General features: G+C 49.4%; 10 protein-coding genes across 11 annotated transcripts; 9 read left to right on the top strand and 1 right to left on the bottom strand.

Moving 5' to 3' along the window:
* Positions 1–354: 354 nt before the first annotated feature.
* Positions 355–3,143, top strand: FOXG_12340 (uncharacterized protein). The gene has a single exon (XM_018392100.1). The coding sequence runs from the start codon at positions 488–490 to the stop codon at positions 2,987–2,989; it is 2,502 nt and encodes an 833-aa protein (XP_018250897.1). The 5' UTR covers positions 355–487; the 3' UTR covers positions 2,990–3,143.
* Positions 3,144–3,414: 271 nt separating this feature from the next.
* FOXG_12339 (uncharacterized protein) lies at positions 3,415–4,738 on the top strand. Its single transcript, XM_018392099.1, has one exon. The coding sequence runs from the start codon at positions 3,515–3,517 to the stop codon at positions 4,583–4,585; it is 1,071 nt and encodes a 356-aa protein (XP_018250896.1). The 5' UTR covers positions 3,415–3,514; the 3' UTR covers positions 4,586–4,738.
* A 1,558-nt stretch (positions 4,739–6,296) lies between these two features.
* On the top strand, positions 6,297–8,705 carry FOXG_12338 (uncharacterized protein). Of its 2 annotated transcripts, XM_018392097.1 has the most exons (5): positions 6,297–6,784; positions 6,895–7,056; positions 7,106–7,259; positions 7,313–7,541; positions 7,596–8,705. In XM_018392097.1, the coding sequence occupies exons 1-5, from the start codon at positions 6,549–6,551 to the stop codon at positions 8,528–8,530; spliced, it is 1,716 nt and encodes a 571-aa protein (XP_018250894.1). In that variant the 5' UTR covers positions 6,297–6,548; the 3' UTR covers positions 8,531–8,705. The 2 variants fall into 2 exon arrangements, with proteins under 2 accessions (XP_018250894.1, XP_018250895.1); XM_018392098.1 differs by having other exon boundaries at positions 6,297–7,056.
* An 862-nt stretch (positions 8,706–9,567) lies between these two features.
* FOXG_12337 (uncharacterized protein) lies at positions 9,568–10,432 on the top strand (the record flags this gene model as incomplete). The annotated part of the gene is made up of 4 exons (XM_018392096.1): positions 9,568–9,619; positions 9,669–9,902; positions 9,957–10,262; positions 10,311–10,432. 4 exons carry the CDS (start codon positions 9,568–9,570, stop codon positions 10,430–10,432), a joined length of 714 nt encoding a protein of 237 aa, XP_018250893.1.
* Positions 10,433–10,838: 406 nt separating this feature from the next.
* On the top strand, positions 10,839–13,622 carry FOXG_12336 (uncharacterized protein; the record flags this gene model as incomplete). Its single annotated transcript, XM_018392095.1, has 5 exons — positions 10,839–10,973; positions 11,025–11,072; positions 11,120–12,086; positions 12,140–12,810; positions 12,859–13,622. The coding sequence occupies 5 exons, from the start codon at positions 10,839–10,841 to the stop codon at positions 13,558–13,560; spliced, it is 2,523 nt and encodes an 840-aa protein (XP_018250892.1). The 3' UTR covers positions 13,561–13,622.
* A 23-nt stretch (positions 13,623–13,645) lies between these two features.
* Positions 13,646–15,108, bottom strand: FOXG_12335 (uncharacterized protein; the record flags this gene model as incomplete). Its single annotated transcript, XM_018392094.1, has 5 exons — positions 13,646–14,221; positions 14,271–14,650; positions 14,702–14,772; positions 14,819–14,875; positions 14,928–15,108. 5 exons carry the CDS (start codon positions 15,106–15,108, stop codon positions 13,696–13,698), a joined length of 1,215 nt encoding a protein of 404 aa, XP_018250891.1. The 3' UTR covers positions 13,646–13,695.
* Positions 15,109–17,059: 1,951 nt separating this feature from the next.
* FOXG_12334 (uncharacterized protein) lies at positions 17,060–18,084 on the top strand. The gene is made up of 3 exons (XM_018392093.1): positions 17,060–17,389; positions 17,446–17,737; positions 17,785–18,084. Exons 1-3 carry the CDS (start codon positions 17,095–17,097, stop codon positions 18,011–18,013), a joined length of 816 nt encoding a protein of 271 aa, XP_018250890.1. The 5' UTR covers positions 17,060–17,094; the 3' UTR covers positions 18,014–18,084.
* A 362-nt stretch (positions 18,085–18,446) lies between these two features.
* FOXG_20721 (uncharacterized protein) lies at positions 18,447–20,689 on the top strand (the record flags this gene model as incomplete). The annotated part of the gene is made up of 6 exons (XM_018401030.1): positions 18,447–18,497; positions 18,551–19,171; positions 19,227–19,528; positions 19,701–20,038; positions 20,092–20,396; positions 20,441–20,689. The coding sequence occupies 6 exons, from the start codon at positions 18,447–18,449 to the stop codon at positions 20,648–20,650; spliced, it is 1,827 nt and encodes a 608-aa protein (XP_018250889.1). The 3' UTR covers positions 20,651–20,689.
* Positions 20,690–21,772: 1,083 nt separating this feature from the next.
* Positions 21,773–24,198, top strand: FOXG_12331 (uncharacterized protein). The gene is made up of 2 exons (XM_018392092.1): positions 21,773–23,809; positions 23,859–24,198. Coding segments are annotated over exons 1-2 (1,752 nt in total). The 5' UTR covers positions 21,773–22,059; the 3' UTR covers positions 23,861–24,198.
* A 490-nt stretch (positions 24,199–24,688) lies between these two features.
* Positions 24,689–26,114, top strand: FOXG_12330 (uncharacterized protein). The gene is made up of 3 exons (XM_018392091.1): positions 24,689–25,300; positions 25,348–25,520; positions 25,570–26,114. Exons 1-3 carry the CDS (start codon positions 24,852–24,854, stop codon positions 25,935–25,937), a joined length of 990 nt encoding a protein of 329 aa, XP_018250887.1. The 5' UTR covers positions 24,689–24,851; the 3' UTR covers positions 25,938–26,114.
* The last annotated feature ends 1,393 nt before the right edge of the window (positions 26,115–27,507 follow it).

The following is a 27,507-nucleotide window of genomic DNA, read 5'->3' as shown; positions in this document are numbered from 1 at the left end:
GGCCGTTCCTCGCCTGCAAGATCCGACATCGCGCGTCGAAACTATTCTCTATCTTGTTTCGTTATCACGCGTCCTATCATTCACAGCACGGGGTCAACCGGCACTTGATGCCCGGTCCAAGACCAAAATAGATCTAGACTCGTCCCGTTATCTCTGCTCCCCCGCATGCCAGGCCCGGAAAACACAACGCCATAAACACACGCCCTCCACCTTTGAACGGCGCCGCCTCTCGAAACCGATCACGTGAGCGCTCCCGCAACCGGAGGTTCTCATGTTAGTTGCTCTTATCGTAACCATGACATAGTGACAAGATACTTTTGAGGATGATCTCGGTGAGGAGGAGTGCGGAGTCGTAGATTGCTGATAGAAAGATATATTTCGACTAGAACCTTTGATCTTTGCCAATAGAAGCTTCTGTGTTGGAAACCATTCTCATCTCTTCTCCTTTTCCATCTCGTCCCTTTACCTACATCACATAATTGCAGAAATGGCACCCTCACCGCGGGTACTCATCATTGGAGCTGGCATCGTCGGCGTCAATGTTGCTGATGAGCTGGTCTCTCGCGGCTGGACCGACATCACCGTCCTTGATCAGGGACCTCTGGACATGCCTGGTGGCTCAACCTCTCACGCCCCTGGTCTTGTATTCCAGACAAACACATCAAAGACTCTCAGCAAGATGGCTACATACACAGTTGAGAAGCTACTATCACTAGACTGTTTCAACCAAGTCGGTGGTTTGGAAATCGCTACTACTCCTGCACGACTGGAGGAGCTCAAGCGAAAAAGGGGATATGCTTACTCTTGGGGCATAGAGGCGAATCTCATCAGCCCTGAGAAGTGTCTTGAGTTGTACCCCCTGCTGGATAAGAGCAAGGTACTTGGTGGACTTCACATTCCTACTGATGGCCTTGCACTGGCTCGTCCTGCCCAAGCGAAGCTTATTGAGCGAACACGAGCAGCTGGTGTCAAGTATCACGGGTCTACAGTGGTCACATCCATCGACCACCACGACGGCCACGTCTCAGCCGTTGTCACAAAGAATGGAACTTTCGAGGCTGATATCGTCATCTCATGCGCTGGATTCTGGGGTGTAGAGATTGGAGCCATGGTTGGCTTACCAGTTCCTCTGACACCGATGGCTCACCAATACGTGCACACAAAGTCAGTTCCTTGCCAGAAGGGCAAGAATGAGGAGCCTAACGGTGCCAAGCTACCTATCCTCCGTCACCAGGATCAGGATCTTTACTACCGTGAGCACGGTGATCACATCGGTATTGGATTCTACGGCCATCGCCCAATGCCCGTTGTTGCAGCCTCGCTTGGCGAGACCCCCAAGAACGTCGATTCCAGAAACATGCCATCCAGCCTCCAGTTCACGCCCAAGGACTTCGCACCAGGCTGGGAGTTGTCGAAGGAGATCCTTCCTGCTCTCCGAGAAACCGAGATCGACCACGGCTTCAACGGTATCATGTCTTTCACCCCTGACGGTGGTCCTCTCGTCGGCCAGGCCCCTAACTTTGACAACTTCTACGTCGCCGAAGCTGTTTGGGTCACACAATCCGCCGGTGTCGGCAAGGCACTTGCTGAGCTTCTCACCACGGGCCGATCTGAGATTGACCTCTCTGAGTGCGACATCTCCCGCTTTGAGCAAGTTCAGCTTTCACCCGCCTACGTCGCCGAAACAACATCTCAACAGTTCGTCGAAGTCTACGACATCCTTCACCCTCTTCAGCCCAAGGAGTCACCCCGTAACCTCCGCGTCAGCCCCTTCCACCAGCGCCAGCAAGAGCTTGGTGCCTACTTCCTCGAGGCTGGTGGTTGGGAACGCCCTCACCACTTCACAGCCAACGAGAAGCTTCTCAAGGACTTGCCTGAGGCATGGAAGCCCGTTGAGCGAGATGCTTGGTCGTCTCGATACTACTCTGCTGTTTCGGCGGCTGAGGCCTGGAAGACGAGAACTGCTGTTGCTTTATACGATCAGACTCCTATTCGAAGATTGGAGATCACTGGCCCCGGTGCTGCTGAGCTACTGCAGCGATTGACGACGGGTAACGTTGCTGGAAAGGTTGGCAAGGTGACATTCACCCTGCTCTTGGATACCCATGGCGGCATCAAGAGTGACATCTTCGTCGCTAGACTCGGAGAGGATCTCTTCCATCTCGGTGTCAACGGTCCCGTCGATCTTCACTACTTTACGCGCGAGGCCAAGGTTCAGACCAAGGCCAGCCCTCACCGAGCAGTTCAGGTCCGCGACATCACAGGTGGTCTCGCCGCCGTTGGCGTCTGGGGTCCTCGCTCCAAGGATCTCATCAAGCTGGTCAGCAAGGACGACTTCTCAGACCGAGCCCTCCCTTACCTTTCCGTCAAGAAGGCCGAGATCTCTGGCATTCCCGTCATTGCTACCAACTTCTCATACATCGGTGAAGAGGGCTGGGAGATCTACACAACAGCTGACAACGGTCTGCGACTCTGGGATGCTCTCTGGCAAGGTGGCCAGCCTTATGGAGTCATCGCTGCTGGTCGCAGTACCTTTAACGCTCTCCGTATCGAGAAGGGTTTCCGATCTTGGGGCACCGATATGACCTCTGAGTATGATCCCTACGAGGCTGGACTTGAGTTCGCTCTTCAGCCTGGCAAGGATGGCTATGTCGGCTACAATGCTCTCAAGGGTCGATCGAGCGAGAAGGTGTCTCGCCGCATCCGCGGTCTCACCATTGACGATGGGCGCTCCGTCATTCTCGGCAAGGAGCCAGTGTTTGTCAAGGGTCGTGCCGTTGGCTACGTGACAAGCGCAGCATTCGGCTACAGCATCCGCAAGCCTATCGCCTACGCATACCTACCCAAGGAAGTCCTCGAGGGAGACAAGGTAGAGATTGAGTACTTCGGTAAGCGAATCAAGGCTACCGTCACATCGCTACCCTTTTACCAGCCCGAGAAGAGCGCATATGGCCAGACCTCGCAGGCCAGCTTCTCCGCTCGTCTGTAGATTATGAACGTTACGATCTCCTTTGTTCTGGGTGTTTCATAGTTGTTTCTGCGATTGGGAAGAGGGTTTGTGATGCTGGAATTCCTAGATGGCGGAGAAGTCATGTTATGGGAAAAGTCTTAATAGGCAGCTCACTCTTGCATAATGAGCGATGATTTCTACTAGATGTTAATGAATCATGTTTTACAACTATATCACTTTGTTCTCGGTGAATCTGCCATTAGTTTGTGTTATTTGTAAGTCGGCATTGAGTCTTTCCGTGAGCTGTCTTGGCTGACAAGGATAGTGATCCCAGCTGCCGTTTCTGGAACATCCCGACGGACATGATAGGTCGCGATGCAAGAGCTAGCAGAAAGGAAAGAGGAATAGTTCGATTCATAACGTTGCTTCTCAGATTTGCTTATCAATTCGTCTGGATTGAGACTCGGATAACAATGGTCTTATAAGTCGTACCACGACGAACCATTAGCTCACCCGCTCAACGGCATCTGGGATTCGAGAGAGAATCCTTCGACAGTAGACGAGATGACTAGAATGCGAGCTTTCGTGACGGATGGCAAAGGAAGCGGGTCTGTCCAGTCGGTTCCTCGTCCAAGCCCGCGAGAAGGAGAAATTCTTGTCAAGATTCACTACGCGGCTCTGAACCCTGGTGATTGGAAACTCGTTGAAGGCGATGTGCTGGATGGACCAGCACAACCGGGCCTCATTGCAGGCTGTGACTTTGCCGGCACCGTCGAAGACCCCAACGGCTCTGACTGGAAGAAAGGCCAGAGGGTTGGCGGCTGGGTCCATGGCGCAACCTTCGAAGGCATCGGATCTTTTGCAGAGTACATGAACATCGAGGCATCACTCGTCTTTGGCGTGCCCGACAACATCAGCTTGCAGCAGGCATCGACTATCTCACTTGCTTTTGCTACGGCAACGCAAGCTATGTATCAACACTTGTCGTTACCTGAGCCCTACCAGTCTAAAGAAGACCGAGTGGACTTTTTGGTGTATGGTGCTTCCACGAGTGTTGGCCTGTACGCTCTTCAACTTGGCAAGCTCAGTGGTCTTCGTGTCATTGCAGTGGCCTCGTCCAAGAACCATGACCTCCTCAAACGGCAGGGTGCCGAGGTCACGGTCGACTACCACGATGAAGATTGGGTTGAACGTGTCAAGGAGATTACTGGAGGGAAATTGAGATATGCCCTCGATAACATTGCAGATGGAGGTTCTCCAGAGAAAGTGGCCCGCTGCCTAGCTCACAGCGCAGGATCTCAGCTGATTGCTCTATCGCCACTCGACAAAGAGTCTCTTCACACTGTCAATCCATATGTCAATGCCGAGTCCATGCTCGCTTTTACTGTCTTTGGCAGGTCGTTGGGTGACGAATACACCGTGTTTGATAATACAGGCCCCGAAACACCAGCCGAGAAACGTGCTTGGGAAAAGTACCTACGACTAGTAACGAAGATGCTAGAGCAAGGCGATCTTGAAACAAACCCTGTGAGGGAGGTTGGAACTCTGGATAACGTTACTGAAGCCTTTCAGCTGAGCAGAGAAGGGAAGCTATCGGCAGAGAAAGCTGTTCTAAGGGTCGTAGCAGAAGAGTGAAGCATTGGTAGAAATTATACAATGAGCACGAGATGACGACCAAAACGTTCAGATAAACATTGTGATTAAGCTATTGATGACTGTACATGGCATCAGTGACATCCAATAATGCTTGGTCGATATGGATTCCGCGGCTGCGGAACACTCACCTACGAGTTGTTTGTGCTGTAGCAGATAGGAGCTTATCAAAGTGGTGATAAGACGTTATCTGTTAGTATTTTATGTGGGTTGACAGTTGAATCGCCTACGTCATTCAGTGGAATCTTGTTTCGCCGTTGCTGAATCGTGCACGCGATGGTAAGGAATGGGTTGCAACTAATGCAAGCCAAACGCAAACAAGGCTTGTCCTTTGCGTCATTGCGCCGTTTGATGGAGCTTGTTTAAAACAATCCTTATCGTCGTTTAGACTCGATGAGCGATGAATTCCGCTGATCGTTTTGAGAATGAAGATCAGGAAACGAGACAGTGGAGTTTGTTCACTGGGCAGTTCCCTGAGTGCAGTAACATTAGCGGTGCAAACCGCTCACTTCGGGCAGTTTGCGACACGAGACCCTCCGTGGAGATGCTTGCGATGAGTTTAATGGGAATTAGCTTTGGAACCCTTAAAACGGGAGGTCAAATCAAATGCCAAAGGCTAAAGATGTTGTTTTTATGTAACAGCTTCCTCTTTGATCGTAGATACCTTACGCGTCGTGGATTTCCCCAGATAATGCTTGTCCTGTCAAATGCCAAGATGAACATCACGGGTGCCAAGCTGTCAGAGGCTTCTATCGCCCTGCCAAGAAATCAAGCACGGATTTAATTGGGAATATCTCCAATATCTTCAACTTCATTGATACTGACGATAATTGAAGATGTGCTTGAAATAATCACCACCACAATTAAACCCTGGCATGTCCTTTTGTTACAGACCATCTATCCGTGCGTATTTCTCACCTAAGATTTGAGCGAGGATCAGTACCCAAACTCTATCAATGACTGCATCCCATTCCTCCTCCCATGACACAACTCAAAGTCGGTCCTACCACAGCAAGACCCGTTTATATCCCTTCTCCAGACTCCAGTCAGATAAACCCAACTGTCTCTGCCCAATTAGACCAGCTACAGCCACTGCTCATCGTATGTTAGCCTCGGGATCGGCGGCTTGATAAGAGGCCTTCCGGCTAGCTCGGCTCCGGGCACGCCCCAATGATACAGGTGCTACGCCATTTGCTGCCAACTGCTCAATTTCACACGCACGCAGATCCAGCAGAGATATTCCGGGGTAGAACTTGAATCTATGACAAATAGATTCCTCAAAGATGCCACTTTCCCCAGACTTGGGAGGAGCCTTTTTGCGCACTTTATCCAGACTGCAGAACATTCACATGTAACACAAGATAAAACATACCTTGTTGGAGTTGGAGTTGGAGTTGGAGTTGTAGAGAAATCGACGACAATATCTTCGGAGCCGAGGATGCACAAGATCAAGCCACAGCCTAACCTCAGCTCTAAAACTTCCGCTCAGTAGCACTCTTTTCTCTACGTCAGCACGCGACTAAACGGCTGATAGGCTAGTTTCCCTCTCTTCCCTTCCCCTCCCCCCCAGCTCCTTTTTTTGGTGGCTTAAGCTTTGGTTCATTCGAGTGTCCACTTCTTTTGCCCCAGCTGAGCAAAGTGCCGCTTTATCCGTGAGATAGAGGAGCAGCCCCCAGTCTCAAGGAACGGATCACCACAGCAATTCGAACAGTGAAACCAACAATCAAATCAATGCTCCATGTTACGTACCCTTCCTAGGTACCTATCTCTCTCTGCATCCTTCCAAGAAACCACCTTCCGCTTTTCATTTAGGTCCGTGTGAGGGATGGTTCCCCCGTGTTGCCACTTTTGGCACGAGTAGCCCATCGTATATATCTACCATCAGCCCTGATTCCCTCTGATCCTTTGACTCTCAAGACATTGAAGTTTATCTAAGCATCTCACCATGTCGGAAATCCATCCTAAACAAGAAGCCCTCGAGGCTCAGGATACAACACCGCGATATGATGAGAAGCAGGGCACCACTGAGCCCATTGAGGATGGACCCAAGCAGTCGTGGGCGCTGCGCAATGGGCTTACTCCCGGCTCATTCGCTCCCCATGATGATTACGCAAAGGGAACCGCTGAGTTGCAGCGTGAGATGAAGCCTCGTCATCTTAACATGATCGCCATTGGTGGCAGGTCAGTCATTTTCGTTCCATCGTCATCGTGCAACGCCGGCTTATTGCCGCCCTTCTAAATGATGACGCGCTAATATTGGTCTGGTGTACTCCGTGCTAACCCATTTGCAGTATTGGTGCTGGTTTCTTCGTCGGTAGCGGTTCTGCTCTGCAAACTGGTGGCCCTGGTTCATTGACTATTGGTTTCTTGATCATGGGTGTCATGATCTTCAACGTCGTCTATGCTCTTGGTGAACTTGCTGTCATGTATCCCGTTTCCGGTGGTTTCTATACGTGAGTTTTGTCAACCTTCCAATTAGTACGTGCGCTAACAAATCACCAGCTATGCCAACCGATTTGTTGATCCTTCTTGGGGTTTCGCCATGGGTTGGAACTACGTCATGCAATGGGCTTTCGTTCTTCCTCTTGAATTGACAGTTTGCGGCACAGTCATTCAATACTGGGCTCCGCATACTAGCGTGGCTATCTGGGTCAGCGTAAGTTCAACTCCCATGAAGCTATCGTGAGCCTGTTAACTGACATACTACAGGTCTTCCTTGCTGTCATTATCCTCGTCAATATTTTCGGCACTCTTGGTTACGCCGAGGAAGAGTTCTGGGCTGCACTACTTAAGCTCTCTGCTACCGTCATCTTCATGATCGTCGCTGTGATCCTTGTTTGCGGTGGAGGTCCTTCTGATGGACAGTACAGCACCTACCAGGGCGCCAAGCTTTGGTACGACCCAGGTGCTTTCCAGCACGGTTTCCGAGGCTTCTGCGGTAAGATATAATTCCTCCGTCCCGTGATACTCTTCAGAAACTAATGGATACTAGGTGTGTTCGTCACTGCAGCCTTCTCCTTCAGTGGAACAGAACTTGTCGGTCTCGCTGCTGCCGAAGCCAAGAACCCCGCCAAGGCTCTCCCCGGCGCCATCAAGCAGGTCTTCTGGCGAATCACTCTCTTCTACGTGGTCGGCCTTCTCCTCGTCGGTTTCCTCGTCAACTCTCAGGACCCCAGACTTCTGAACGCCAGCAACAACGAGCCTAGTGCCTCTCCCTTCGTCATCGCTGCCGCCAACGCTCATCTCAAGGGATACGATTCTTTCATGAACGTCATCATCCTTGTTTCTGTCTTGTCTATCGGTGTCTCTTGCGTCTACGGCGGTAGCCGAACTCTTGTTGCTCTCGCGCAACAGGGCTATGCTCCCAGATTCTTCTCTTTCATTGATAAGTCTGGTCGTCCTCTTCCTGCTGTTGTCTCCATCATCGCCATCGGTGCTCTTGGATACATCAGTGTCAGTGGTGATGGAAACACCGTCTTCGTTTGGCTTCAGGCTTTGTCCGGTCTGGCTGCTTTGTTTACCTGGGGCTCTATCTGCCTTTGCCATATCCGATTCCGACAAGCCTGGAAATACCACGGTCACACTCTGGATGAGATCCCCTTCAAGCACGTCTTCGGAGTCTGGGGCTCTTGGCTTGGACTCGTCCTCATCGTCATCGTTCTTATTGCGCAGTTCTACACTGCTATGACCAATATTGATGGATCACTCGGTACTGCCGAAGGCTTCTTCCAATCATACCTGGCTCTGCCTGTTGTCATCCTCTTTTATGCTGTTGGATACATCTGGAAGCGAGAGGGATGGAGAAAGGTCAGCGAGATTGACCTTGATACCGGTCGTCGCGAGCATGATTGGGATACCATCAACGCTTATCGCGAGCAGCTTGCCAACGGCCCTGCTTGGAAACGCCTGTGGCATCATCTGTTCTAATGTATATAGCGATGTCAATATATGTTGCAACTGCCTTTTTGGCTATGATCACTTGAATTCATTATACTTAACATTGAACTATAATCTGATGGTTTTGCAAGAAAGGACCTAGTCAACTAAGCTGTTACAGCCTAGGTCGCGTTACTATTATTCTCTCGTCGAGACTTATTTTCAAGGAAGTAAGAGATTTCGATCTTTTGGTGGTGCTTTGCCTTATGATGCTGACTTGGAAACAACAGCCCTGTTTTAAAAGGCTACGGATGAAGCTCTTTTCTAACCTTTAGTGGTAGACATTATCCATGTGATCAACCCCAACCTGGGGAAGGCAAACAGTGGAAAGACCCTGACTGTTTACGTGTCAGGCATGTATGTCAGGTCTAGGACCAGGTCCCTAGGGGGGGTGGGGTAAGCAGCTACGAGGTTGAACACCAACAGAGATCTCCAGAAACACCGAATGATACGTTGAAATTACGTGAGCCTACCTACTCACTGCCAACACTCGATTCTCGGCTCCTATTTGGGCAAACATGTGAATAAAGATGAATCCCAGGTCCAAGATGGGAAAGGAAGAGACTCTGCAGCTCTATCAAGCCATCAGCGAACGGACCCTGGTGATATCTTGGCCAATTTCAGCTTACGATATTTGCCAAGCAATAAGCACTAGCCATGGCTATCGCTTTCAAGCTTCATGGAGACTTTCTAGAAGCCCGGAGACATTTTTTTGATACCCGGAGAGATATGTAGTGAGACTTGGCCAGGTGAGAAGTGAGTGAACCCCAACGGGAGTTTCTGTAGTACGATAAGTTTCATGGGCATATAAGACCTCCTGTAGTTCCGCTCAATCCTCACAGAAGCCGCTACACTCAGTATCGCCAAATCTACTACGATCGCAGACAGATTATCCGATCTCGTTTTTCATAATGAGCACCAAGAACAAAGCTGACTATCCCTGGGAAATAACCCGAGAGGTAGAACGGCTTCAGAAACAGCATGCCTAGGTTCAGAGATGTCTTGACAACAAGATTGTCTTTGCACCAATGACACTGGATAAAGAAGGACTTAAGATTCTCGACGTCGGGTGCGCCGATGGTAATACTCCGACTGTCAAAGATATTAACTTGACTAACCGGAAGATTAGGAGTTCTGCTTCGAGACCTGAAGAAGCAGGTTTCTCCATCTGCTCAGCTCGTTGGCGCTGATATTGTCGAGGCCTTTCTACCTGCTTCCGAAGAGGGCATTCGATTCGAAGTTTATGACCTTTGCGAATTGCCTAGAGACGAACTTGTTGGAGCATTTGATTTGACACATGTGAGGTACAGCATCCTTGGAGCTGCCAAGGTGGGCTATCAGAAAGCCATTGATCATCTCGCCTGTAAGTGAACGAGGACGTCTTACTATTTCAAGCCACTCTGCTAACTTGAAACAGCGACGGTTGCGCCTGGAGGTTGGCTGCAGGTCCACGAGCTTGACTTTGATCTAACAGATCGGCCTAACGTAGGTCCAGCGTGGAGAGATGCGAGCAACCTCATCGCGGCTATGTTCGATGGTATGGGCATGGGATCCGATTGCATTCGCAAGCTGCCGGGCGCATTCGAGGCAGCAGGACTAGACAACGTGACTGTCCATTCAGTGGATCTGCCCATGGGTAAGCTGCTGGGTGACGATGAGGCTGCCGAGTTATCGTGGCAGCCTTTCGTGATTACCATCCCAAGCCTCATTGAGGGCGCAAAGGGTGAGTCTGATCTTCTAAAGTGTATGAGAATTTGACTGACAGTAACAGCCCTTGGTGTCAAGCTACCCGACTCTACTTATGAGAACTTGGCTGAGAGGTTTGAGAAGGAAGTCAAGGAAGAAGGTGCGATGTTTCGAGCGTTAGTCACTATCGGACAGAAGCCAGCGTGAGTTAGAACATGTACAGTATGCGTAGGGTTGAGTATGATCCTTCAACTTGGTATTTGAGCGTGCGCTCCCGAAGCATGGACCCAGCCGCCGAGCTGTCAGCATCCAGTTACCCCAGCTTTGCAACTAGTGTCAATTACAAAGACTTTGTCATGGTTATTAACTTGGAGCGGAGTCTCCACCAAACAAAACAGAGGTTGACAGTCACCCCGACGATCGTGATGCCAAGATGTCACCAAAGACCAAATACCTCAATCCAACGTGAGGGGACAGGTATTTTTAGCGGCCCGAACAGCCGACGGCTAAATCCTGCTGGGTAGTACCAATTCAACAAAACTCAGCATTTGTCCCAATTCCATGGAGAATCTCTTCTATTATAATTATACATTTGTTGAAAACCTCGATCAACATGGCCGAAGCAAATTTTGTAGATGTTGAAGCTCTGTTGAGCAACTTGACGCTGGATGAGAAGGTGGAGCTTCTGGCGGGCCAGGGATCGTTTCGGATGACCGGTCTTGAGAAGCATGGAATTCCGGCGCTTATTGTAAGTCTGAGATATAAAGCATGGGAAAAAACCATGAAACTGACAGGCTAGACTTCAGATGGGCCTCATGGAATTCGAGGACGGCGGTCGTTCACTCGTGTGAGTACCCCTCAATGTCTGGGTAGCATGAACTAACAGACCGCTAGATGCCGAGTCCAATGCTACCCTCGGCTACAGGAATGGGCGCTACCTTCAACACTGAACTCATCCATAAGATCGGAAGTCTTCTTGGTGAAGAAGCGAAGGTCCGCGGTGTTCATGTCTTGCTAGCACCGACACTTTGCCTGCAGCGCTCACCCTTGATCGGACGTGGTTTTGAAGCTTTTGGCGAAGACCCTTTTCTCAGCGGAACTTTGGGCGCGCATTACATCAATGGCGTTCAAGAGCAAGGTGTTGCAACAAGCGTCAAGCACTATGCAGCTCACGATCAGTCTGACAACAGTATCGAGGACAATGTGGTTATGACCGAGCGCACCCTCCGAGAAGTTCATATGCTACCCTTCCAGCTCGCCCTTCGAGGATCAGACCCCTGGACGATCATGACGTCCTATAACAAGATCAACGGAATTCATGTAAGTGAGGATCCTCTGCTGATGAAGGAGATCCTACGTGAAGAGTGGGGGTTCAAGGGACTTGTTATGAGTGACTGGTTCGGCACGTACAGCACATCCGAAGCTATCAATGCTGGCTTGGATCTCGAGATGCCTGGACCGACAGATTGGAGAGGAAAGCGCCTCAGCATTGCGATCAACTCTCGAAAGGTGTCCAAAGCAACAGTCGATACAGCTGTTGAGAATGTCTTGAACCTTGTCAATAAGTGCAAGGCGGGTGAGGAATCAGGAAAGCCCCCTCAGTCGGATACGCCAGAACAACGAGCCCTGATTCGACAGCTTGTGGCTGAGTCAGTAGTGCTACTGAAGAACAACAAGCAAAAACTACCGATCAAGAACCCGAAGAACCTGAAGTTCGGACTGATTGGAGATCATGTCAAGAACCCTGCTCTTTGCGGTGGTGGAAGTGCCGAGGTTGAGCCTTACTATGGCATTACCCCATATGAGGCGATCAAGGAAGTTGTAGGAGAGGAGAATATCACATATACTCCAGGTTGCAATTGTAAGTCACGCATTATGCCATCATCACTACATACGTGCTAACACTACAAACAGCCTTCCGATTTAGTCCCCTCATTAAGGGTCATACACCCCCAGGGTCTGATTCTGAGGGCTGGTCTGTCGAGATCTTTGGAGATGACCCGCAAGAGAACCCCGATGCCAGGGTCCTTGTTTCAACTACAGCCGAGAAGCAGCTGGTCGATGTTCCAGAGAGCTACCACGCGACACTCCCAACCAAATTTTACGCCAGAGCGAAAGCCAAGTACACTATCCACGAGTCGGGAAAGCTCAAGTTCGGCTTCAGCACTTCTGGAAAGGGAAAGCTCATCATTGACGGCAAGGAGGCTATCGACCAGTGGACAAGCCAGCCTCCAAAAACTGACTCTACCCCTTGCTTCAACCGCCTGTCCATGGAGAGGTACTATGAGGGCGAGTTCGAGAAGGGCCAAGTACTTGACCTCGAGGTGCTCCAAGTTAATGAGAGCCTCTCGGGCGGCGTTGGCACTGCACAAACACTCGCTGGTCGCGTTGGAGTTTATGAGCTCTACGACGAAGACCAGGGTATCAAGGATGCCGTGGAACTTGCCAAGAAGGTTGATGTCCCCATCGTTATCACTGGGTTATCATCAGATTTCGAGTATGAGGGCAGCGACAGGAAGCACCTGAGACTTCCCGGTCGCGTGGACGAATTGATATCGGCTGTCTTGGAGGCCAACCCCGATGCTGTAAGCTGACCTTTGTTTAGCCGAAATGCTTAGACTGACGCGTCCCAGATTATCATTACGCAATCAGGGTTGCCCATCGAGATGCCTTGGGAGTCTCAAGCGGCGACTCTTCTTCACGCCTGGTTTGGCGGCCAAGAGACAGGTCATGGCATGGCTGATGTCCTTTTTGGCAAGGTCAATCCCTCCGGAAGGCTCTCACTAACATTTCCCAAATCCATCAAGCATACGCCAGCGTACCTCACCTTCTCTAAGGCGGACTATGATATTGTATATGGCGAGGGTGTCTTCATTGGTCATCGATACTACGAGATGGTTGACCGAGAGCCTCTCTTCTACTTCGGTCATGGTCTTTCGTACTCAAGGTTCGAGTACTCGAACCTCAGCGTACCTGAGGAGTTCACACCAGCGGCTGATCACCAGATGCGCGTCACGGTCGACATCGCCAACAAGGGCGCCTTTGCGGGTGCTGAAGTTGTGCAGCTATACATCCACCACGCGGACAGCTCTCTTCAACGGCCAATCAGAGAGTTGAAGGCATTTACCAAGGTCACTTTGGATGTCGACGAGACCAAGACCGCTGAACTTACTCTTGATAAGTATTCATTGTCATTCTGGTGCCAGGAGGCATCGAAGTGGAAGGCTGAAGCCGGAAAGTACACCGTGATACTTGCCTCCAGCTCAAATCCCAGGGACGAGATTACGCGCGCGGATTTTACCCTGCCCAAGACTTTCTTCTGGAAGGGCCTTTAGATATCTTGGGTACACGCCCATACCGTAGCCTGTCATAGTTAATAGACTGTCATTGATCGCTCAACTTGCATTTTGTTCATTTTCAGTGGAATTACTCGATGAGACTCTATTTGCGACCAAAGGAAATATAGTATTCTACCTAGGACTGTACATAACCTCTGTTGTTGAAATAATCTCGATACCATCAGGTTTGCCGTTTCTGTGGTAATGAGAGTTGCTCCTGCGTGAACCAGCAACACCAGAACCTACTCCTGGTGCAGTGACCAAAACTTGGTGGTTGCCGTTGTCGAAGCTTTGCTGTGGCTTGGGCCAGAGCGTAGCTTCATCGTCATCGGTGATCTTTCTTCCTGACTCGGAGTCATCTCCAGATTGGAGTTCGATTGCATCGACTTGCTTGCGACTCAGCTGTCTTCGGCTCTTGATGGCATTGGACCCGCCTGTTGCTCCAGATGGTCCACCGTAGCTGGCACCGTGACTACTGAAGATGCCGGGTAGGATTCGCTTGAAGAATGGCTTGAGGGAGCTGGCGGATGCGCATATAACACAGCCAGTCAATTCAGCATACATCCAGCAAAGCTCATATGCGAGGCCCCAGGTATAGTTGGGGCTGCTGAATAGCTTGACGGTGAGAACGCAGTTGTAGATAGCAACGATGATGACGCTGGGGGACGTCAGTACGACAATTGTGCGCTGTAGGAATAATTACTCACAAGCCACCAGTAGTGAACAGAAACAAAAGTGACATTTTCTGACGTCGTGGAATCTGTAACGGGATGACAATCCGCAGCGGAAGTAGCAAGATGACCAAATCCATGACTACGTTGGCAACCGACGCAGCCAAGAAGAAGCCGAACTTGTCCACACATTTGCCCGTCGCTTGGGCGGCAAGGTCCCACGAAGCCTTGATGGGTTGGCAGCCAAAGAGACTAATCATAGCATAGATGAGGGCATAGAGACCGAAGAGGCTGATCAGGACATAGATGACGATGCGGAAGGTTCGCTCGGGTGAGAGGCGGAGATAAAAGAAGAGAAGAGAGATTTTGGCGAGATCGGAGGACAGCATGTAAAAGATGTTGACGGGGATGGTCCACTGCAAGACGTTAGCCATCTCGAAGACGAAGAAGCGAGTTCAGAAACGTACCTTGAGCAATGATTCGTACTGCGATTGAGTGACCTGCCAGAAGTTTGTAGCACAGCCTCCCTGGGCAACCACTGTCTTTGTCAGTATGTCTGAGCTAACAGGAATGGGACGACTTACTGCCCATGGTGCATGCATAAAAAACCCAACATGCTATAAGCGAAGCGCCAGTGAGGACTGAGTATGAGGTTAGCTCTATTGAACCCTAGATCTGAAAGTAGAAACGCACAGTCGTCAAGACGAAGAGGGTTCTTGAGCAGCCGCACTCTGGTCAAGATCCGGAGTCCATAAACAACCGTTCCAAGCGTAAACAGACAAGCACCCAAAATGATCTGTATAGTCGCAGCACTTCCAGCTTCCCATCTGTCCTGCCCCTTGGGCGGCTCCATCATATACACCTCCTCAGCCATGGTGGTTTGCGACTCGGCCGCAACAGTATCGGTTGAGCGTAGCAGAAGGGGTCAAATCAGGGAGGGAAGGGCCACGAATTCAGAGTTGAACCAACAATCTTCAGCCGGGAGATGATTGAAAGTTAATCTAATGGGAAATCGTGAGATCTGCAAGCTTATTCCTTATTCTGTTTCAACGGCGGACGTTGTCAGGAGCTTTCTTTTTCATCTGCAACGGCTCCACTACTGTTCATCAAGGATGATCTTCCCGTTACGCACCCGAGGCAACAAGACCGATGTCAGTACTGGGGGCCTGGTAAAGGATTTTATGCCAGACCTTAGGAACTTGTTGAAAACTCGGGCGCCTCACTTGCCAGTATGACCTACAGTTCAAGGCCAGCGAAGAGTGAGGCAAGGCCCTCCGCGCTCAAGATTTGGCACTTTTGCCCTGAGAAACGTCCAGCCAACATATTAGTCCTTTTTCTTCGTTAAGCTCTCCATGTCCAGCGATGCGACTCGCTTGATAAGGAAAGGAAAGTGGGCTAATTGCAACGGTCTTCAGGGGAATCAGCTCGGCATTGGCGGTTTCGACCAAGTGGTTTTGCTTTGTCTGATGCGAGATCCACATTAACAACAAATGCGTGACCTACGAATATCCATTTGGACAGTATGCTAGGCCGCTGGATTGGTAGGATTTCGGGCAATGAGCTGTAAATCATGATGATACGTTCCTTGCAACGAGCCAAGGCCGTTGACCAGCGTTGAGACAATGCTGGCCCATGATTTTCGCAAACATCATCTGACGGCTGCAGATCACTTCTGTAGCGTGCTTGTTATCCGTTATTATATATGGGGCCTGCTTCAGGAACAACAGGGCTGAAATCCCTTGCGTATCCAGGCCACTGGGCTGGGACAGAACATCTTGATCTGTAAAGGGGGCTGCGGCATCGTACTCAGCAATACCTATCCAGCACAACACCACAGCATATTGCAACGATTACCAAGCTCCGTTGGGATTTTTCACTCGGGCCTCCTCATCAACGACGTCTTGTACCAGTTTTTCAGCTTCTGCAGTCCCACTGTGTTTTGACGATATGTCACTTTTACTTTCTTTTGTCGCCTTCACCGTCTAGTGATCTGACCTTCTTTCTCTTTTCTCATTCGCCCGGAACGACCTCTCCTCACCCCTGTATCTTTCGTAGAAAATCATGTAAAAAGAGAAAACAACAGGCTCCACATCCTGGAATAAGGATCTGATCCTTGTCATGAGATCCACGTAAACCCACAAATCTTATTTTCGCTCTGTTGCTAAACTCCTCAGAAGCAGCACTAGAAATGAGAAACACGGACCGGACCGGTGGAGGTTAAGCAAGCCGTTGCCTCCCGTTGACGCTAATGGTAATAACCATCTCGTGTAGGTTTCGTTTGCCGCCTTTGAACAAACTCAAGAGGAAAAAGAAAAGAGAGGTTAAGAGCCTTGTTTCCCCTTTTGCAGACCCACGTCATGCAGAATTAGGATTGGTCAAGATGCATGAGTTGTTCAATCCTTCGAGCCGTTCCCTGCAATGCTCAGATTTCTCGCCTACACAATGTAACTCAACCGGTTCTGCTGTAGGGATCAAGACCCAGTACCAAGGCAGGTCCCCCTTTTTGAAACGGTTTTACTACGGGATCATTAGACGATGCAACACTATGTGATGATCGCTTCCGTCCTATCGGGCGCTTGGGGAAAGAGATAACGCAGCGACTCAGTAGCTTCCCTGTAGACCATCCCCTACGACTCAAGAAGCTCCATTTTAAGTGCTCCATACCAAGGTATTAGCAGCGTTTTCTGTTCCTGGTCGTTGTGTATCACTCAATCCCCCTCTAGGACCACTCAAAGCTTGGCTTGCTTGAGAAGCATCTGGAGTCTCCTATATAATCTACCCAGTCAACAGCGGCAGCCGATACTCCATTCTCTTACAGGTTGCATTTTTAATATCGGTTTTTCTTTTTGCGACTCTAAAAATGGCAAACCCGTACCCTTTTCAAGACAAGGTCATCGTTGTCTCTGGTGCTAGTCGCGGGACAGGCCTGGCCCTCTCACGGTACCTTTTGGTACGTGGAGCCAAGGTTTCCATGGCTGCTACTTCGGAGGAGAATTTGAAGAAAGCCATTGCTGGTATTGAGCAGGATATCCCTGATGTCAAGGATCGGGTCATCTATTTTCCCACAGATGTCAGGAACCCTGATGATGTCAAAGCATGGATTGAAGGGACCGTTGCCAAGTGGGGAGAGTTGGACGGTGCTGCAAATGTTGCAGGTGGGACGATTAGCTCCCGATACCTCGTGGAGGACACATGCTAACCCATTTGATAGCCAAGATGAACAAAAGTATTCACCCCATTGAAGACCTTGAACTCGAAGAGTTGAAGGAGGTTCTCGATGTGAATGTCATCGGCACCTTCAACAGTATCAAGTACGAGATGAAGAACATGAAACCTGGAGGCAGCATCGTCAACTGTGGCAGTCAACAGGTCAAGTATGCTTCTGGAAATATGGGAGCATACGCAGCCTCAAAGAATGCTATCCGCGGCTTGAGTCAATCAGCTGCATATGAAGGTGGTGCCAAGTATCCCAAGAACCCCATCAGAGTCAACCTTCTATGCCCGTAAGTATTCCTTAACTTGCTAGAGATCAGCACTCACTATGATACAGAGGATGTATTGATACCGATATGATCCGTCAGCCTCTACACTTGCCCAAAGGTGCAGGTACATGGACGATGACGGAGGGCGATCACTTGACGTCAATCATCAAGCGCTACTCCAAGCCGGAGGAGATAGCTGCCTCCATCGCTTTCTTGTTGGGAGATGAGAGTAGATTCATGACAAAGCAGGAGATATATGTTGATGGTGGCTGGATGGAGGCCAACTATGTAGCTTAGGTGTCACCTTAGACCTGTCACCTGATTTCTAGATATTGACGCAACAAATGCCATTTACAGCCTCAAGTCCCGTATTCTTGCACCTACAGAATGATTTATAATGCAATCCGCTCAAAGTCCGCATTACAAATGCATCTTCGGTCGTTTCCTCCGCCATATCGAAGCTGAGTGCTAGACATGAGGCTTCAGCACATTCCCCAATGGGAAACTGCATGTCTTGGCGAAGTCAACACGGCCAGAAGCTCGTTCTGACGCTTTCCGTAATTGGCAACAGCACTTCTTGGCAGATTTACGACATTGAAGTCTTGTAGCAAGATATTTACTTTCAAGCAGTATATAAATCCAACAGGATTACTATAATAGTCTTCAGTTCTTCATTCAATCATTCACATCTTATAACTTATACTCACCTTCACTTCCAAAGCAAGACATCATGACTTCCGCTGGAAAATCACCTCTCAAGCTGATTCTTGGAGCCGCAAACGTGAGTAGTTGGACGTATTTGCTTGACTTAAAACTAATCGAACACCGATGCAGGTCGGAGACAAGGAAGCTGACCCTTGGGCTCGCTACGATACTCCAGATGAAGTCAATGCCTTCATCAATGTCTTCGCCAGACGAGGCTACACTCAGCTCGACACTGCTGCAGTCTATTCACCCCAGGCTCCCTACAGCTCTGAGCCTCGTCTCGGGGCCGTCAATGCAGGCGAGAGATTCGGCATTGACACCAAAGCAGATTTCGTGAAGGGCCATACCAAAGAGAACATTACTCATGATATCGACAACTCACTCAAGCTTCTAAAGATCAACCAGATCAATGTCTATTATCTTCACATACCTGATCGTAACAATCCGGTTGAGCCAGCCATCGAAGCTCTGGACCAGGGCTACAGAGATGGTAAGATCAAAGCTTGGGGCATCTCCAACTTCCGGGCCAATGAAGTTCAACAAGTGATCGATATCTGTGAAAAGAGAGGTTTCGTGAAGCCTGCTGTTTATCAGGGTCACTATAACGCACTTGTCCGCGCCGGCGAGAAAGAGCTGTTCCCCATTCTTCGAAAGAATAGCATGGCGTTTTATGCCTATAGTCCTGCTGCTGGCGGTCTCTTTTCTGGAAGCCACAAAAGCCCTGCTCCAAATGGACGATTTGACACGGCAGTGAGTAGAAATTCTGGGCGAAATTTCTTCCAAATACATGACTGACATCTTGTAGCACAAATCAGGAAGCATCACTAATTCGCTCTACATCAAGCCATCCATTCTTGGAGCTGTCGACAAGGCCATTGAAGTGTTCGCCAAGCATGACATCGGAGGGCATGCTGCAGCCCTCAGATGGACGGCGCATCACAGCATTCTCGACAAGAAATACGGCGATGGATTGATCATCGGTGCATCTAGCCCCCAACAGCTCGAGAGCAATGTTGATACGATTGAGGAGGGGCCGTTGCCTGAAGAAGTTGCTGCTGCTCTTAACGCCGTGTACGAAGAGGTTGGGGATGAGGTCTCTTACCATATGTAGTTAGCTTGCTTAGACTAGCTAGGCTCAATAGAGTAGGAGCACTTCTTGGCATGAAGTTGTGAATTATTAAGCAGCATCATCAATGCATTGCTCAAAAGCATCTCTGATCGTGACAGACGGTCGATAATTGATATCGATCGTTTTACTATGCGTGTCAATCTCTTTCAGTATGCAATTCATTACTGTGACCAATCCTGGGCAACCTGCGTCAGCCAAGACGACGCGAAAGGCTCACTCTCACGCAGCTCGCGTCGCCCATGCACGGACACGGAAACAAAGAATGGTGGACTACCATGACCAAAAGAGGCAGCAGACTCCCGAATTGAACCCTGCAAATGGCCATGATGAACCATCCAATCTATCTCCAAAACTTACCATACCATCGACCAGCGTACTGCAGAAATCAACATCTGTGCCTTTCACATTACCTGGCGATTTTCAACCAAGTAACATAATTTATTTTATTAAATCCCTCTCGACATTTGAGCACTCTATCTTTAGTCAATGTGAGCTTCGCATGATTGGCGTAGGGTAGCATTTTCTAACCATCACAGCGTAGATCTTCAAACTGTCTTGCCTTCCCAAATTGCACATTGCCCTATAATCATGGACATTGCAGAACAAGCAGCTGAAATCAGAAGCAACTGGATATTCTTCGTTTCTACTGATCAGGTTCTTCTACGAGGCTGTCTCCTTGCGGCATGTCGATACTTGGCTCAAGTTGAGCTCCGCGATGAGTACGCATTGATGGCCATTCAGTACAAGCAGTACTATTTACAAAGCCTTCGGAAAGGACTTTCATCACGGGGACTTTCGTCGCGTCGGAATGCGGTTGCAATGACCACGGTTCTCGCGCTTGATGAGGTGAGTTCATCGCTAGAGCACGAGAAAACTTACTGACTACGTAGATTACTTGTGGAGATCATCTTGTCGCTGCAAAACATGTACTGGGCGCCATGAAGATGGTCGAAGAGGCAGGTGGACTTGAACGGCTTGGGCTTAACCATCTTGTTCGCTATGTCCTCTACAACCTCATGTTCGGCAAGCGACTATCAGAATGGGATATGGATCTCCATCTTGCCTCAACACTCATGACACCAGACTCAATACTACCCTAGTCATGCCAAAACAAATCCCGAAACAGTAGCGCTCATTCCACAACCCCTATGAATTGGTCACCCGATCGCGATGTTCCGACTCATGCTCATTTCTCTGACACGGTCTGGCGCATCTGTCGGTCTCGTCTAGTTAGTGGCGCAACGTGTTATCTCTACGTTAAGGCTGGCATGCAAAGCTAGACGGATAAGGTATACAAGGTTAAAAAAATGCATAGTTGCTTATTTTCGAGACTCGGGCGGTAGTGAAACATTCTCAAGGATCACCTGAGGCCTTTTGATATGAATCTAGTGCCACAAATTTCCGCGCGAGTTCCGGACGTCGGCAGGCGGTCAACAGTCTAGAACCCTGATATTATGATTGATATGACCTTTGGATAATCATGAGTGCGTTGTCTTTCAGCTCTTTAATTACTTGAGCTTCTGGTTCAGTCGATTTGCCCCAAAAATCAGACAAGCTTTGACGATCCGTTCTCGCAAAGAAACAACATCTCAAAGTCAACTGATATTGAAATTAGATGGCTGGGTCTCAGTCCGCCCTATTATGGTTCTCGTTTATGTGAAAGGGGTCTAGGAATCTTGGTTCATGCTTAAAGAAAGCCTATACGTTGGATTGCTTCAGCCTGCGAGCCAAGTAGTCTGGGCATCGGCCGTCGGCAAGTCAGATTCCACCCCAGAAATGAGGTTTTAATGGTTCAAAAGCCGTGATTGGGCAATTGTTCAGGGAAGGCTGTGACTAAACCGAGGGCCCGAGACATTGTGTTCACTACCCCTTCAGCTCATGAGCCGACACTTGCCCCCGACTTTAACTCAATTGTAATGATAGCGGAGCCTCTCGGTGATTTCTAAGCCAAGAAAGAATTGAACGAGAACGTCTGGGCATGTTATTGTGTATGCAATGTGTGGTTCAGACAAACACCAAAACTTCTGCTCGCCAAGCCGGCAACAACATGATCTCCCTTCAATGCCTTCTTGGCACTGCAGCATTTTTCGCTCGAATACGAGGTCATCTGATGAAACCTATCAAATATGCATCTGAAACATTCTCAAGGGACGTGTCTCGCGTGAGGTAAATCTTTGACCCCTTGAAGCCTTTGACAGGCTGGCACTCTAATCTGGGGAAATATCGAATTTCCCCAATTCCAGCGGCCCTTCCCCAGATTCCGAACTAGTCTATCGTGGCTCTAAATGAAGCTAAACTGAAGATCACCGAGAGAAGTTCTGAGGTAAGATTTGAGTATAAGAAGACCGTGGACATCTCTCCAAATCAACTTCTTCAGCTCAGCCAGCATCACTCCTTCACAGCCGGTTGCGTCTGCCACTCTTTTCTAACCCAGTTTCACATTCACTCTTTTTGTTTTCTGTTTTACATCCAACTTAATCACACTCTTTTCTGATATCCATCTTTCAAGATGAGATACTCCCTCGGTTTCTCTGGTCTTTTGACCATGGCCTTGAGCTCGACTGGCCTCGCCCAGTCTACTCCTGGACCTACCACCACCGACTTCTCCACCTCTGGTGGAATGAACGTCCCCACCTCGGTCACCTCTCAGCTGCCCATCACCTTCGTCACCACCATGACCACCATGGCCAGACCTACCAAGTCTCCCGTCCCTGGCAAGTGTGAATGCGGCACTGGAACCTGCTTCACTCCCGAGATCTGCAGCATCGAGTGTACCACCATCTACGATGAGTGCTGTGCTGTTCCCGGTGCTGATATCGCTATCTGCAAGGAGAAGTACACTGTCTGCCTCGGATACAACCCCTACGAGTCTGTCTTCGTCAAGCCCACCAGCTGCAAGCACGACAAGAGCTACTACATCGAGTACGAGTCCAAGTACACCAGCTCTTACTTCGAGGAGAAGTACGGCCACTACTACTCTTCTTCTTACTCCACCTCTTCTTACGACTCTGGTTACCACGCTGGTTACTACACTGCCGAATACTGCTGCCTCGAGTGCACCACCATCTACGATGAGTGCTGCGCTGTTCCCGGTGCCGATATCGCTATCTGCAAGGAGAAGTACACTGTCTGCCTCGGATACAACCCCTTCATCATCGTCCCCTGGGAGGTGCCTACTGTCTGCAAGCACGAGGAGTCTTACTACAAGGAGTATGAGTCCAAGCACGGCGAGTCTTACTACAACTCCAAGTACGACAAGTCCTACGAGCACTCCGAGGTTGAGGTCGATGTTGAGCAATGCTGCATCGAGTGCACTACTATCTACGATGAGTGCTGTGCCGTCCCTGGTGCCGATATTGCTATCTGCAAGGAGAAGTACACCGTCTGCCTTGGATACAACCCCTTCATTGTTGTCCCTTGGGTGAAGCCTACTGTCTGCAAGCACGGAGACTCTGGCAAGACTGACTACGGCCACAAGGAGGTTGAGGTTACCGTTGAGGAGTGCTGTGTCCAGTGCACTACTGTCTATGATGAGTGCTGTGCCGTCCCTGGTGCCGATATCGCTATCTGCAAGGAGAAGTACACCATCTGCCTCGGCTACAACCCTTGGGATGTTACCCCCTTCGTCAAGCCTACTGTCTGCAAGCACGGTGAGGACTATGGTTCCAAGGGAAACAACAACGGTGGCTCCAGCTCCAGCTCCAGCTCCAGCTCCAGCTCCAGCTCTGAGGAGGAGTGCTGTGTCCAGTGCACTACTGTCTACGATGAGTGCTGCTCCATTGACGGCCACGACATCGAGGTCTGCAAGAAGGAGTACGTCGTCTGCCTTGGCTACAACCCCTGGGACGTTACCCCCTTCGTCAAGCCCACTGTCTGCAAGCACGGCGAGGACTCCGGCTCCAAGGGAAACAACAACGGTGGCTCCAGCTCTAGCTCCAGCAAGTCCGATGACTACTCCAAGACCTCTGGCTCCAAGTCCGACAGCTCCAGCAAGTCCGGCTCCGATGAGGAGTGCGCTGTTGAGTGCACCACTGTCTACAAGGCCTGCTGCGATGCTTCCGGTGCCATCATTGAGACCTGCAAGACTGCCTACACCACCTGCCTCGGCTTCAACCCTTGGGACGTCACTCCCTATGTTGAGCCTACCGTTTGCAAGAAGGGTGGCAAGCCTTCTGGTGATGATGTTGTCATCGTCTCCGGTGGTGAGCGTGTCCGCCCCGTCCTGGCTCTCCTTGCTATGGGTGCCATTGCTCTCCTCTGTTAGTACTCCCCTTCTATTCGCACCAACCCACACTAACGCTCTCACAGAAACGACTAGCGACTATGTCGCCGCATAATCTTCGCTTCGTTCTTCTATTTCCACTCCGTTGCTCTGGGGCACCTGCACCTTACCTTCTTACTTTCTCAGTGGGCTGCCTGTTTCTGTGCAGTGGATGCTTAACATTCTTATCTTTTGATGATCTTATGGTTTTATGGGTGTTGCCGCATACTCGGCCTAAAATAGTGCACGATAAACACGTACGTAATATCGACGACTGGATGGAGATTCTCTGGATGGCGGTCCTGGGCTCTTGGGGGCGATTACATGTATTCCATAGTCTACTTTAGACTCTGTGTCCAGAGATCAATTCACTTACTTCTCTGTCAACTGTTTATCTCGACCGTGAGCTTACGTGGTTTGCATTCCATTTTTATTTGAGTTTTGTATTGTAGTAACATCCCCGGTGTTCAAATTGTGTTCAATGCGACGTTGTAAACGGCAGTTACGGCACTTGATTTTGACTTTGAGCATGGACGTACGTTGGCCTTCATTTGCAAGTATCCACTAGCTAGTGGAGGAAATGAAGGGATCTGCATGTGCGTGAAACGCGTGTACCCCGGATTTTCTCATCTGCGGGATGAAAACATGGCAAATGATTAATCCACCAAACGAAGCAGCTCAAAGTGCATCTAGATCTGGCCACAATCCGATCGAAATGGGCTGCTACACTTGTTCAAGTTAGTCACTTTGGGGGCATGGCAATCGACTTGAAACGGCTGAAACCAACAGCGGAAGCTTACGCTCCGGACAAACCGGATCATCCTTGACAAGGGACCTCGTGTTTTTAATGAGCAAATTATTCTCCACCAATCACAAGAAACTCCCTTGAGCTGTGTCTGGAGTATAGAGTTGGAGTTATATGACGATGTACTAAGAGATGAAGTTTAAAAATGCTACATAAATACTGAGACTCTTGACGTTTTGTTGTTGGTTCCATCTCTCATCGTTGGCTTGTTTCGATTATCCTGATCTACATCACCATGAAGTTCCTCACAACATTGAGTTTCGTCACAGCGGCGTTCGCTGCTAGTCGAACAACTGCGCCCTCTGGATGTATAACTGTCAAGAAGTCACCCGGAAGCGGTCAGTTCGGCACCGTTCAAGCTGCAGTCAACTCTCTCTCGACTACAGCATCTGGAAAGCAATGCATCTTCATTGACCAGGGTACCTACAACGAGCAGGTCCTTGTTCCTAGTCGCAGCGCTCAACTGTCTATCTACGGATACACTACCGACACTAGCGGATACAGCGGCAACAAGGTCACCATCACAGCGAAGAAGAGCCAGGCTGACGGCCTCAACAACGATGGCACTGCTACTCTTCGTGTCAAGGCTGCCAACTTCAAGCTTTACAACGTCAATGTTGCCAACACTTATGGACAGGGCAGCCAGGCTGTTGCTCTGAGCGCCTATGCCGACAGCGGATACTAGTATGTCAACTGGCAACCCTACATGGATTATTACTGACTAGCTGCAGCGGCGTTGCTCTTACTGGATTCCAGGATACTCTTCTTGCCCAGCAGGGCTACCAGCTGTACTCTAAATGTCTTATTCAGGGTGCTACTGACTTCATCTTCGGCCAGACTGCTTCCGCCTGGTTCGAGAAGATCGACCTTCGAGTTGTCGCCGCCTCAGTTGGCTACATCACTGGTATGCTATTCATCCCCAAGTATCAAGCACAATTACTAACTCCAAGCAGCCAACGGCCGTGACTCTGACTCCAACATGTCTTACTACGTCTTCAACAACTGCAACATTGCCGCAGCTGCCGGCAACGCCGTCGCCAACGGTGCTTACTACCTTGGTCGACCTTGGCGCCAGTATGCCCGTGTTGTCTTCCAGAAGACTAACATGACCTCTGTCATCAACTCCAAGGGTTGGTCTATCTGGAACACTGGTGAGGAGAACACTGCCCACGTCTTGTTTGGAGAGTATGGCAACACTGGTGCTGGTTCTCAGGGTCAGCGTGCCTCTTTCGCTACCAATCTGTCCTCTGCAGTTTCTATCTCTACTGTTCTCTCCGGAAACTACGCTTCCAAGGGCTTCTACGATGCTTCTTACATGTAGAGCATGCAAAAAGAGAAAGCTAAAGTTATAATGATGGTTGCTGAGTTGACATACATATGACTCATGGCCACCTACCATTCGAAGTACATATTGGAGCATTTGAGTCAATATTATTGATAGACTAAATACATGTGCCACGTTATCAATTGCTCATTTCCTGTGGTTATCTATTGTCGCTTCCTTCCTGGACTGCTTCCAAAAGTGCTAGTAGTCTTCTTGGCCTATTACTGAGAAACTGTAGAGAAACAAGGTTATGAGGTACCCAATCATTTTGGCATAATTGTATTGGCTTATATAATCTATTCGTCACATATGCGCTTTGAGAGATACCAGGCAGTTATATAATGACCGTTTCGAAAGGCTAGGCAGGATCTGTGGAGATAGACAGACAGACAGACTAAAATTTCTGAAATTAGATACCAAATTCATTGATACAGTGTTGAGTAGATGGCCGAGAAGTGCTATCAGTCAGACAAAACGTTGTAACCTGGGCTAAAGGAATAATGAAGAACATATACTAAACTACTAAGGCAAAGCGACCTGCTTAACTCACCAAGTGCACTTGGTCGAAGTGTAGACATAAGTCCAACATGTCTGACAGATGTTCTCCCAACAGCCCGAAGGGCCACTGCAGGTGCCAGATGACTGCTTTGTCAGTTTGAAACATTTTCGTGTGCCACCAGAGTACACAACATGCGCCCTTTCTCTGTCTGAGTCGATACAAATTTGTTTGATCCAATCATACTTGGTTTTCCTGCAACCGTCATCGAAAGCGCCTAGGTTGTAATGCTTGCCGTCATCGCCATAGTAGACAGACGAATAAACACGAATGGTGCGGCCCCGGTTGTAACGTAGGTCTCAATTCGAGCTCCATCAGCGGCGCCTAGCAAGGAGAGTGCGAGTGTTGCAGTTGGGAGAGTGAGCTTCATTGTGGCTGCGGGACTTGGTCGGTCATGGTTAATATTGTGCAAAATGTAAGATCAGTTTACTTACGAATGAGTTTAAAAAGTTTTAAAACGTTGTAATAGTATAGACCAAGGAGGATTGTGTAAGCCGCTGAGGATCCATGGAGAAAATTCGTGGAGGAATCACTTACTTTATATAGGAAATCTCTCTCTGTCTAAACTAACTGCAGCTCCAAGAGCAGTCCAATAACATCTTCGTCGAATAAATCCCTCACATGTACTGTAAATTTTCGGGATGTCGGTAACCTCTTCATTAGGATACTAGATCATGCATCTCATGATGTTGGGCCCGGTGGACGGCCTGAAATGCGAGCATATTTGGCAGTTCTGACTGTGATTACTCGGAACGTCGGCACAAAATCGAAGAAAATCGTCGTTCTCGACTCAGGCTCTGCGGCACGCTATCAGGTCATAAACCGGATTGGTAACCACTGCGGTGGTATTGAACATGATGTGCAGGCATCAATGCACTGCTCTGGTCAATCCGACGACTAGAAGATATTTGTCTTCCCATGTGCCCAACATTCGCCAATTCTACGTTTCTGCCCTCTGAAACAAAGAGGAGAGCCTGGAGGAAATGTCATGAATGACTCCAGAAGAGTGTG

The sequence above is a fragment of the Fusarium oxysporum genome, chromosome 13 (assembly GCF_000149955.1).
Source record: "Fusarium oxysporum f. sp. lycopersici 4287 chromosome 13, whole genome shotgun sequence".
NCBI classification, from domain to species: Eukaryota; Fungi; Ascomycota; class Sordariomycetes; order Hypocreales; family Nectriaceae; genus Fusarium; species Fusarium oxysporum.
Note: the sequence above shows the minus strand (reverse complement) of the source record. Positions and strands in the feature narration are given on the sequence as shown.

Excerpts from the sequence above, each read along its gene's own strand:
- FOXG_12340 (XM_018392100.1), top strand. The coding sequence starts at position 488 with ATGGCACCCTCACCGCGGGTACTCATCATTGGAGCTGGCATCGTCGGC.
- FOXG_12339 (XM_018392099.1), top strand. The coding sequence starts at position 3,515 with ATGACTAGAATGCGAGCTTTCGTGACGGATGGCAAAGGAAGCGGGTCT.
- FOXG_12338 (XM_018392097.1), top strand. The coding sequence starts at position 6,549 with ATGTCGGAAATCCATCCTAAACAAGAAGCCCTCGAGGCTCAGGATACA. Across the intron at positions 6,785-6,894 it reads ATGATCGCCATTGGTGGCAG|TATTGGTGCTGGTTTCTTCG; the intron begins GTCAGTCATTTT and ends ACCCATTTGCAG. Across the intron at positions 7,260-7,312 it reads GCGTGGCTATCTGGGTCAGC|GTCTTCCTTGCTGTCATTAT; the intron begins GTAAGTTCAACT and ends GACATACTACAG.
- FOXG_12334 (XM_018392093.1), top strand. The coding sequence starts at position 17,095 with ATGGCAAACCCGTACCCTTTTCAAGACAAGGTCATCGTTGTCTCTGGT. Across the intron at positions 17,390-17,445 it reads CGGTGCTGCAAATGTTGCAG|CCAAGATGAACAAAAGTATT; the intron begins GTGGGACGATTA and ends CCCATTTGATAG. Across the intron at positions 17,738-17,784 it reads AGAGTCAACCTTCTATGCCC|AGGATGTATTGATACCGATA; the intron begins GTAAGTATTCCT and ends ACTATGATACAG.
- FOXG_12331 (XM_018392092.1), top strand. The coding sequence starts at position 22,060 with ATGAGATACTCCCTCGGTTTCTCTGGTCTTTTGACCATGGCCTTGAGC.
- FOXG_12330 (XM_018392091.1), top strand. The coding sequence starts at position 24,852 with ATGAAGTTCCTCACAACATTGAGTTTCGTCACAGCGGCGTTCGCTGCT. Across the intron at positions 25,301-25,347 it reads TATGCCGACAGCGGATACTA|CGGCGTTGCTCTTACTGGAT; the intron begins GTATGTCAACTG and ends GACTAGCTGCAG. Across the intron at positions 25,521-25,569 it reads CTCAGTTGGCTACATCACTG|CCAACGGCCGTGACTCTGAC; the intron begins GTATGCTATTCA and ends AACTCCAAGCAG.